At 35.2% G+C, this 12,112-nt stretch overlaps 1 protein-coding gene across 1 annotated transcript in view; it reads left to right on the forward strand.

Moving 5' to 3' along the window:
* Window positions 1-11,266, forward strand: part of LOC108913995 (guanine nucleotide-binding protein subunit gamma-e) — a 62,123-nt gene extending 50,857 nt beyond the window's left edge. Inside the window, exon 3 of the mRNA XM_018719688.1 lies at window positions 9,533-11,266. Within this exon, the coding sequence (XP_018575204.1) occupies window positions 9,533-9,638 (106 nt within the window). The 3' untranslated portion in view covers window positions 9,639-11,266. The remainder of the gene's footprint in view (window positions 1-9,532) is intronic.
* Window positions 11,267-12,112: the final 846 nt, after the last annotated feature.

Genomic DNA, 12,112 nt, shown 5'->3' on the forward strand with positions numbered 1-12,112 from the left:
GAACGTGCTTGATGATCATTTATTGGATTTAAGGCCTGTACTCATTGCACATGGTATGGATAAAGCAGTTGCTCGTGAAGGATTCTCCAAACAAGAGGACCACTAATTCCTACCTCGACTGATATTCTCCGCACACTCGTACCTGGGATTCTGCTCTACCAGTGCTAGAATTTCTTCTTCTGCTGTAGGAGTGGATACCGACCTTGGTCTTCCGGATAAATGGCACTGTTTGCTCAAGGAACCGGTATCACGCAATCTTTGGTGAATTCTTCCAAACATGCGTTGTGAAGGAATCTGGCGATTTGGATAAGCGTCAACATAAAGACGTCGCGCTTCGGTGGCGTTCCCATTAGCACGACCATACATGAAATGCGTGTCTGTTAATTCTGCGTTAGAGTAACCAGCCATAGTGAAAGAAAACTTGTGCACTGAGAACAACTGTCAAATACGTACTGTTTATTTCACTAAACATCAACCAACTATTATAAGGAAATACACAACGTTTTTGCAAAATAAAAAATGGGGCTAAAAAACATAAAACATTCCATATCTCCGCAACCGTTACTTTGCGGACCCATGTTTATTGAGACTTTTCTGCTTATTTTGGTTCATACTATTACCTCCTTAAATATTTTACACTCTTTTTTTAACACCCTGTATATAATATGGCAGTTTTTCTTACATACGGGGACTTGGTTTCGAGAGAGGACTTAATATTTTTAGCTAGTATTTATTTCTTAAGAGAAATTTCAAACTGCACTAACAATAGTCGCTTAATATACCTTACAAAAATTTTTTTTTCGTACAATATACTATTAAAGTTTGACCAAATAATCTAGTTGCACCCTGTATTTTAAACATAATTTGAAAATGCTTCTCATCGGAGCACAGTGAAGTGAACCCCTGTACCATATTACACTCGTTTGCACGGCTAACTTGATTTAAACGGGAAATTTTCGACAGGTAAAAAATCCAACTACCCCTCGCAGACTCATTAATTCCAACCCTATCCCGCTTATAGAGGGCGTTGCTGCAGCCCCTGCCTGATTAATGAATCGGGTTAATTATTTCGGAAGTTGGTTACGCGACGAAAAAGTTGCCCCGAATATGAAAGTGCATGTTCTGGTCGACGGAAATCATCGACCAGGAAAATTTACATCCGAAAACCGTAATTAAGGTTCATTTTTCTGCGGTAATGGTACGATGCGATGTGAAAACAGCAAGCGTGAAAATTTTTTTCCCGAAGAAAAATGGCATATAATGGCGTGAAAGAAACATGACGCCCACTTTTAATTAAGGGTCCCGGAGAGATGTTTTAAATAAAGCTTCGTCGGGGAATGATGGCGCGGATTACGAACTGCTGATGAAAAATCGTCAGAATTTAAATACGGGGAAGGTTTGAGTCGCACTGTTTTTTTTCCTTCTCCTTTTGTTCAAGATACTGCAAACGTTTCAAATGGAGAGTCTTTGTCATAAGCTGTTACTTATTTTTTATCGTTTGTTTATTTCAATTGAATATATTTCGCTATTAATCAACTATACTCCGCAGTCGAAATTATAGAGAGTGACTCAGACATAATATAAAAACACCATTACCATAATGCGTATAAAATATAAAATGATTTTTATATGGTTCAATATTATTTATCTTTGTGCAGCTCTCTACGCACATCGATAGAATCTATAATCGTCTATAGACTGAGTTACACTGAACGTCGATCTATATTCTATCTCTGTCTTTTACACTTGGTAGGGAATAGGGAAATGTTTTTTTAGTGGGTGTAAACGGACTTGATTTGCCCGTCCTGAGAAACATCATAGCATAAGCGTAGACGAGGTGTCTAATTCCATGACTATAATAAATTTATAAATTAAAAAAACACAACTGGGACGTTTTAAATTGCTGTAATAATTAAAATGGATCAAAGTGCCGGTTATAGCAAACCGTAAAAAAATATTAGATGTTATATTTTATTATCTTTTTTCAATATTTTCTATATTTTGTTGCCTTTTACGTAGACACGCCAATGGATTTTCGTTCTCGGCACGCTTCATCCCCCTTACTAGTCCAAAAGCTAGCGATGAGTCACTCTCTATAATTTCGACCGCGGAGTATAGGTGAAACACCCTGTATGTATTTGTCCATTAAATCAAAGTATTGATTAAGAAAAACATTATTTTAGGTATCATTTCTAGGAATGTTATAGACCAGTAGAGAACAAGCACAGCACTGAAAATATTTTTAAGACAGATATAACACCTTTGGGTCTTTGTGAATTTCTTAGAATGCCATTTGGTTTAAGAAATGCACAAACCTCTCAAAGTGTTGGTGACAACTAAGAAGCTGTTGCGTCACAGAATGTTCTTTTTTAAGTGTACAAATAGTACCAATTTAATGCTATCTAATTAAAGTTCAAACTGTTGATGGCGATGTATTCATGAATATCATAATTTTCGTTTATTACATTCATGTATCTAATGTTTTAAACTACGGGAGATATTTGTAAAACTTAATGTGCTTGTAGAAACTTGGACAAAGTTTTAATTGCATGTATTTCATGCTTGACGGGGCATCACCTCACATTTAAATGATCAATACCCAGGCAGATGGATAGGCAGGGGACACAATGTTCTAGTTCACTGGGCACTACATTCACCTGACTTAAATTCCTGTATTTTTTTATTTGAGGAGTTTTATAACAGGAAATGTACGCTGCATGTATTGATATTGAGGGAGAACTGTGAAACAAGTTTGAGGATGCTGTTCACGACTTTCAGAATGAAAGAATATGAGAAGGGTGCATTTTAATTTTTTGCCTAAAATTAGTTTAGTATTATTGAAAACTGTGGTCATATCGAACAGTTATTTTGAGAGAAGTCTACTGCAAACTGTTTTGTTTCTGTTATCGAATAAATTACTGTACACGAATTGTTGTGACACCCTGTATGGATAGGTATAAACATGAATTAGTACGTTATACAACAATAACGGTAACAATAGATTTAAATCTAACAATAACGGATTGAATTATATTCCCTTATAAAAAGACGAAATTAGGTTATCTCCTCCGAAAATATCACAGGATCATGTGGAGCTGATTCTGATGCTTTCAATGGAGCTACGTCGCTAATGGGATTCTAGCTAAAAGCTCCGTTCTTCACGATAATTGCATTACGTCACTACATGTAACATAATGTTAGGATAATTGAAAACGACTGTCGGAAAGAGAACCTGCTCCCATTCACGCATCTTACAATAAAATCAAGAAGCAACAGCACCCTTTAATACTACGTTTTTCGCCTGGCTCGGATGAAATGAGATTTCAATGAAACGTATTTTTTTTTTCGTATTTGTATCTTTAAACGAATTGAAATGAACCAAAATATCCTTTAAAAATATTGCTTCTTGTAATGCTCGACACAATGTTGGATTAATAATGGCCCATTCATCTAACTCCGAATATGAAAAGTCTGGCAATATTTTGTTAAATTTTGAAATAAATCAAAGAAAAAAATAATATGTATGTTTAATATTCGCGCAGCTGTGTGATCAATACAAATACATCATCCCCCATTTAATATCCAAACAATCATACCACCAATATATCATGTCATATTGACTTTCTTTTGTAAATTGCTTTACTTAAAATGTTTCCTTGGCAATTTCTGAAACACCAACTTAGGTATATCGGGTTTACTCAATGCACAGATGTACTTGAAATTTATATAGCGTATTACCCAGTGCTCCCTCTGTGCGTCATATTTTTTGAATTTTTTTTGAATCTAGATTGTGAGATATTGTTGTTGAAAGTTGTTCATTTTAACATAGGTTTATATGGCGAAGATGGACGGTGCGGCTCTTTTCTGCCCATAACTGAGAAAAAGATGTAGAAATTGTGAAACAAAACTTTTCCATAGATAGTACAGAGTATTATCTTATTTTTGATGTAAAACTAATATAAGTTTTGAACATAGTACAGCTGTATTAATTAGAAACAGAAACCCATAATTGCATTTCTGTCTGACTTAAGGATTAGTGTGGCAACGTCGCAATCAGCTGGCAGCAAGGAGGGAATACATTTGAAAGACTTGATAAAAACGAAATTGATTTCAAACATATACATTTTTCCTAAATCCCATGTACATTGTTATCAACAATAAATTATCCACAACAGATGATTTTTTGTAATGTTTTTAAAAAACTAGATTAATTAAAAAAACTAGGAAGCTGTGACATATTTATTGGAGTAAAAAATACAGTTGATAAATCCTTTTAATATATTTAATGGTTTATAAAAACATCGTAATCATTACCCAGCAATATTTAGGGTTACATAAAGTTTTCTTTACTTGATTAATGTAATTAGTAATACCTACTTGAGATAAAAGCGTTTGTACGGAATAACAAAGAAACATAAATATTTCTCAGCAAACTTTATGTCTAAAAAATTAGTTATAGTTGCAAAACTTTTGTAACATTACTAAAATAGAGATTAAGAAAGTGAATAATAATGTAATTTCTATCACAGAACCTTCAAAATTGCATCCAACAGTTTCTTTGACTCAAACGATTTCATTTCATTTCTTTAGAACTAAATTAATATAATTCTCGTTGTTTTACCAGTTCACATGATTTACGGATTTTAAATCAAGGATACAAATCTTCTCGAGGATAATACGATATATTTGCTATATATAATAATTATTTTACATAGATTACACACAATACATTTTTGAACGCGTACGCATCTTTACCCGAATTTGACGCGCAATATCTCCGATGTCCGAGGTCTGTAGGTGCGCAGTGTGTACAACTGCTAGTCAATTATTAGCGCTGTTGCCACATCTACATAGTCTTTATGCGTTCATTAAATATAATTTAAAACTACTTAAATATGATATTTTTATATTGTTAATTAGTCAGTATGTATGCTATGTGCATATGAGTAGATTTTTTTGCTATATAGATAATGTTTATCGCAAATAATTTCAATAGAATCTATTTTTTTCAAGTTGGCAGCGGCCTTTAGTCCCATAAGAAAAGCATAGGACTCCCCCTGCGCTTCTCACTTCCCTCGGACGCCGATATACCTCCTTAAGAAAATCAAATTTACTGAGCGCCAAAACAAAGGCACTGTAGTTTCTTGACAAGTAATTTTTCAGTAATTGAAAATTTGAGAAATAAATTTGTTTTAAAACTAATTTTTATATAGTAATTTTTAACTAGGCGGAATACGAAAATTTAACTTTCTAAGCCACCTCCCTTTTAAAAACAGCGCAACCACCTCATCTAACATTTACTTAGCGGCGTCGCTAAAATATTCCTCCCAGACCTTCTTCTTCCCGCCGATCGCCTCCTGTCAGCTCGATTACGGGTATGAAATCTTGTGTTAATATCCTCGGGGACAGAGTCGCGACATCCCCTGATACTACACGTCTATTTTTAATAAGATCCCTCTTCGAGGTGTCCTAAATATTTACGATGTGGGCTGCATCCCCCATAAGCTGCGTGACACAGAATAAGAAAAATCCACCGCGCGGATGCTGCCTTTTGGCTTTTCGCCAAACCAAACTCCTGCCGAGACACACCGTCCAGTGGCGTGCGCCGACGGGGGTACGACGAGGCGAAAAATAATTAAGTAAATTCAATAAGGGGTCATTTTTGCTCAACTATTTTTGCCTAACCAAAAGTTTCACGATGAAAAAAGCAAAAACAAATAAAAAATGCACATCGCTATATCACGCATTTCAATTATAGTTAACGCAAAATTATTTTTTCAAAAACTGTGATGAAATAACATTTTTGTTATTAATTTAATTGGACATATTATTTCAATAATACTAGTACTTGTATTTGTCAATATTTATGGATAATATTCTTTAAATTAATATTTTTATACAAAAGAGCGCAAAATAAACATCAATTTACAGAAAATGAGCCAAAATTAAAGTCATATTTCGAAAAAAAATTTTTCAATCGTATATTTTTATTAACAAATTTTTTTTTTCAGAACTAATCACCGCATTCCATTTTTCGGATAATTTTACCCCAGTTTTGATATAAATACGTTGTTTTCCTTAACAAATGAATAACAATTGGCACTAGTGGGACCTTTAAGATGGCCCACCCCAAGTGTGACCTCTCAGGGTTAAATATAGTGACTTTATTTAAAATAATATTAACGCAACGCACTGAATCTGCGCAAAAATATTTAGTTTGATTTGTATATGAACCGTTGATTCACAAAATTTGAACACTTCCACACATCTGCAATAATACAGAATGCACAAAATCTACTCCCATACTACCCCTCGTAGCTGCGCCACTGGCACCTGCCCCGGATTTACTGCCTAGCGTCCCCAACAGCTTGTGGTGGTGGGTGAGATTCTAGTGCAACTTTGATTGAAATATTTCGGGCGAGTTTAGAGTTTCATGGATTTGGTTTTAATCCCGGTCCATGCTCTCCCAACATGCTGTACTGTCGGGTGTTTTGATAGAAAGGGGTTGTTTGTTGTGTCAACATTGAGATTTAAATAGGGACATGTCGCGCTATATTGGAAGCGACAAAAAAACTGTAGTAGGTTGACTTAGAATATATTTACTAACTGTGGTACACATAAAACTAAATAAAACGTACAGAATTTTGCAAAAGTTGTACAAAATGTACATAGAATCTTTGCAATACACACACATTTTTAACTGAAGTTACAAATTCAGCACATGTAATTGTAGGACATAAACAGTATTCAAGTCCAGTCAACGAACGAATTTGGATCTCTTTACATGTCACTGACATTTTGCAACTAACGAATACCAATAAATAAGACATTTTTACACCGTACTATATCGAGTTAATCATTCTACACATCTCCTTTCAGAGCAGTTGTCATTGTTTCCAGTATCCTTCACGATAGCAGAATTGTAAAGGCTCTATTAGAACCATCATAGAAATGAGGCTTTTACTTAGATGATTGATAATTTTAATATGATTAATATTTTAATGGAGTTAGGCTTGTCAGTAAAGATATTTTATGTCCATTAATGCAGAGATATCCGAGCAGTCTAAATTTCATTACGTACGTTATAAAAAAAATTATCGTTAATGGAATGTGAATACTCAACTTTCACCATAGAATGCGAAACGAATATTACTATATTGTTGACATGTACCATATAATACTCAACTGTCTACCAAAGTTCTCCCTCAACTTCAAGCACGGCAACTATGCAGAACCTTTCTTCCTGAATGTTGAGAGTATTTAGGTCCATTATAGATGAGCGAGGCAACTAATAGGTTTTAAAATTAGGTAGCTTTCAAATAACATTGACCCTGATGCAACAAGATCAAATGGATTTTTCTCAGTTTGACCTTGGATTGACCTTATAATGACCTTGAACCTCACTTAACAAGGCCAAACAGACCTCGAAATCGAACTCGGCGACCCCAAAAACATATAATAACCATGGTTGTCCCCACCATAGGGGATTTTTCTCGGTTTGACCTTGAAATAACCTTTAACTTGACCAGACAAGGTCAAACGAACATCGAACTCGGACTCACTGACCTCGAAAACATAAGGATTATAGTGGTCTAGTCCGATGTACAGAAAAAAAAATTGTGGGGTTGTTTAATTAAAATTTGATGAAAGATGAAAGTCTGGAGGCGGATATCTAATCAGCTGATAAATGGCAATAATATTCTGCATCACCACTACCCGTTCCTCTAAATGATCTCCAAAAGCAAAGAGGAAACATTTTTTTATCTCATTTTCGGATGTAAAATTTGGCGCTATGTCGATTGCTGGTATAAAAAAATAGAGTATTTTCAAGTTGAACTTTTTTTGTGGGACTCAATCCTAAAAGTTATCGGAGTATTCTGGTGTTTTTGGAACACCCTGTATACGATTTTTTGTCACAACTACGAAGATAGACATAATTTGTAACATTCAATTAAATTTTACTACAATAAAACAATACACTTTTTTGTAGATTTATACAGGGTGTAGCGTGTACAATCTATAAAAATTAAACTACAGCTTCCTACCGATATTTGTAATAGAAAAGTCTTATACGAAAAAGTTCTATTTTTGCTTTTTTCAATGCAAGGGTACAAACTAAGAAAAATAGATATTTCAAAAAAACTGATATTTTCTTATTATAATAATTAATAGTAATTCTATCTTAAATGCTGTTACTGCAAGAGTTCGCAAGCAAAAACACATCCGTAAGCATCTGTAGTTGCCAACTGCGTTCACTACTCCATTAAAATACATATAGAACAAAATGAAAGAAAACTTACCGTTTCTAGAGAAAATGTTGAAATTGATCCCCATTAGCGCGGATACAGGCATGGCACCGACCCACCCAATTTTGGCGAATATTTTCCCAAATGCCAGGTATTCCCCTAATTGTGTCAGCAGCCTCAAGTATATGGTTTCGCAATTCTTCCAAAGATAAAAGTCCATTGGAGTTAGATCGGGTGACCGAGGTGGCCACGGCACAGGACCAAAGCGTCCAATCCATCGCTGAGGCTTTTCATCGGCCCATATGTGCATATTATGGAAATTTACTTCATCACGGGTAAATTTCGCCTCATCTGTTACACAAACATAAGCAGGAAAGTCTACTTGATCGGCACATTGCCGTAAAAAATATCTGCAAAAACGCATTCGTTGTTCACAATCCGGGGGTAAAATCTGTTGAACTGGTTGCAGATGATGAACAGCTGGCGCCTAACGATACGATGTACGAGATGAGGTTTCTACTTGCTGCGCGAGTCGTCGAGTACTAATTGTGGGGTCTTTGCCAAGATTTTCCAACACTGCATCTTCAACATTAAGGTTCACTTGCTGACCACGTCCGTCTCCTCGAGAAATGACACTTCCCGTATCTCGCAGCCGCTGAACGCACTGTAGGATTGTTTTTGCATATGGGGGGTGACGTTGTCAGCGCATTTTCTCCGGCTGCACCAAACACTAACACCATATCGACACGTTCGGAAATAGTAAATGCGTTGTTTTCTCGGTTCATTGTAAAACTAGTTTGTGCACAAACTAAAAAATTAAGCAATCGGCACGCTATTCTTATTTTTTACTTCTTTATAAAAATTACACTGTCACTATGGTGGAATTACAAAATAAAAACTTTTGTCTGGAATCTGCAACTTTTTAACACTGATGGGTCGACGGACGATGCTTAATATTTAATAATTAAGCGAATAAGGATTTCAATACAAATACAAAATCAGTTGACCGCAAAAATTTATTAACAATGTGACCTAACGTTATTTTACTATTTTTTCAAAGTTTTTAATAAATAACACAGGGTCGGCCTTTATTTTCGTTGAATATATGAAATTTAATTTACAAAAAAACGCGAAGATAGAACTGTCTCGTATTACAAATATCATCAGGAAGCTGTAGTTTAATTTTTATAGATTATACACGCCACACCCTGTATAGAAACACTTTTTAAACATGATTACAGTTTTTTTTTACTGTTCTCTTACTAATTCTCAATTTTTCCTTCCAGGATGAGGGAGTACGTGGAGGAGAACGAGAAGAACGACCCCCTGATCCACGCGCCCGACAAGAAGAACAACCCGTGGGCGGAGAAGGGCAAGTGCGTCATCATGTAGAATTTTCCCCGGCTGCTCCTCAGTTTCATCATTATTATCTTCCCACTACTAACCCTCGTTTACCTTCAGTTCAGCAGTTTGTTGTTAGACAGTCTCGCAGTACTCACCTTCGAACTCTCCAAGGTCATCCCGTCGGGGCCCTAGTCGGCCTCCCCGAGGCACACCTCGCGGGACTGTACGAAATTGTTACAGACAAACATTGTTATGTAGTTTAAATCATTCGTATTGTGCATGTCTTTTAATGTGGATTTTTTATTCCTATGAGACAACAATCAGAACAATTTTGAATGTTAATATACAGGATGTTCGTATGTTTCAGTACTTAAATTAGGTGTGTAGAGACTCCGGAACGTCCTGTTGCGATCCCTCTCTTCATATCTCTCACTAACTAGCATTGCGGTGATGTTGGACCGAAATAGAAGTATTGCAGTCACTGTTAATGTTCGGGGGAAGCAACAGGACCTTTCTAGTGATTTTTCTGTTAGTTTTGTACAGTTTTCGTTAATTTTAAGCGTTTACCAAGACTTTTGTTAGCATTGTTTCACGCAGACTTATTCCAAATTGTATTTATATAGGTGTAGTCTAGTCAGAAAGATATCCAGAACTCTTAACAGAACCCAGCTCGTGCCGACAACCCTCTGACGCGACGTTAAGATTAAAATATATCCTAGCCGTTTTATTTGTCATATAAAGACCCCGTTATTTTTCAGATTTGGACTGAGAGCAAACGCGGTTTTCGGAAATAACACGGAAATAAAGCAGCAACTTCCTCCTACCACCAAAGCGTTGATATTTTCGAAAATCCCGCCTCGTCCAACTTTGACAGACACATCCAGCGTTAGAGTGACAGTATAAAACGAAGAAGTATTTAAATTCCATTTAAATATGTTTAAATTTTGCGGTGCAGCCGCGCTAAAAGACTTGTCCCCGGTGTCTGTCTAGAAGGAGACTTCGTTTTGGACACCCCTCGCTAAAAACGATACTTAAACAAAAAGAATAAACATTAAGAGAGATAGATGACTGTCACCCGGCAACAACGACGAAGATCTTAACTCAATATTTAACTTACGATAGCTTTATTTTGCTTTGAGCTTGAAGGGATGCCGCTTGGACCAGGAAAATTGAAGCCTACAACAATTTATTCACGTCAAAGTGGCATCTGACATAACCTTAAGAGTTTTAACTAATATAGCGTCTAAGCTTACCTGGCATCTCCCTATCGATGTCCCAGGCATAAATAATCGAGCCGTAGAGTAGTTATGTATCTTATTAAGTAGAATAGTTTTGAAAGATGTTCTAAAATCGACCCCGTAACTTGTACCATTGCGGGGCACTTTAAAAGCGTATATCTATATAATATATAAAGTTGTTATTATATGTAGGAGATAAAAAAAAGTACAAGTTAAAGTTAAACATAACAATATTATCGAAAAAAAAAGGATTTGACGATTTCTGTAATTCAGAACTACGCCCGATTGTGACGATTAACTCTGTTGGACCCGGATTGGGTTCTGTTGGGGGACACTGGGTATTCTTTTATTTTATAAGTAATGTAAGTAATATTCAAGTATGTAATTTTAACATTGTAAACGTCGTAATATTGAGATAATAAATTATAGTAAAATTAGTTTTCTGTTTTAATTCTGCCTAAAGATAATAATTATTATTATATAGGTATTACATACCTATCTTTTTTGTCTTCTTATCTAGGAGAAAATTGGTAAAGATCAAAGTTTTAGGAAATTTCCTTCTGATCTTAAAGAAGCAAACTTATGTTTGTACTTTTGTCGTTTTTTGAATTTCTTTTTCTGATTGAAGATTGCTATGGAGCCAAGACATTACAAAATCGACTTAACTTCGAATCTTTAAATTCACTATCTTATTATAAAAGGTGTTTTGTAATACTAGTTCATCCAGTTTAAGACAAGCAATTTTTTTTATAGTCTTGCTATTCACCTCAATGATAGTATTATCTTTGTCCAATATATTCTTTCTTGGTTCTTTGTTTCATTCATCTTTGAGAATCTGCCATAGAAAGAACTACATGGAGGTAAGATCTGTTCCATGACGATCTTTCCCTTTGTGTAGAGGCAATATATCAACCAAAATATTGCGCAAACTGTCAAAACAAGTAAATGTAATCATCAATCAATAAGGTCATGACAAAGAAGCCATTTTTTGACACTTATGTCCAAAGCACATAGGTCGAAAATCGATCTAGTAAAAATATTGAGAAATTCTTCATGACAATGTGCACTTTGGCGTTGCCTATTATTTGGCGTATGTATCGTCACTACTAAAAAGATCTCTACTATTATCTATTGTACAGGGTGTCCTATTTGTACATTATCACATTTTTCGAATTCAATTTGAATTTAAGGCCTACTTTGATAAACACTTATTGGATATCAGTCATATCGTTTCAATATTTTTTTATGGCATTTACATTCTTAAATATCAAATATCTCCAAAAC

The sequence above is a fragment of the Anoplophora glabripennis genome, unplaced genomic scaffold (genome assembly GCF_000390285.2).
Source record: "Anoplophora glabripennis isolate ALB-LARVAE unplaced genomic scaffold, Agla_2.0 scaffold561, whole genome shotgun sequence".
NCBI classification, from domain to species: Eukaryota; Metazoa; Arthropoda; class Insecta; order Coleoptera; family Cerambycidae; genus Anoplophora; species Anoplophora glabripennis.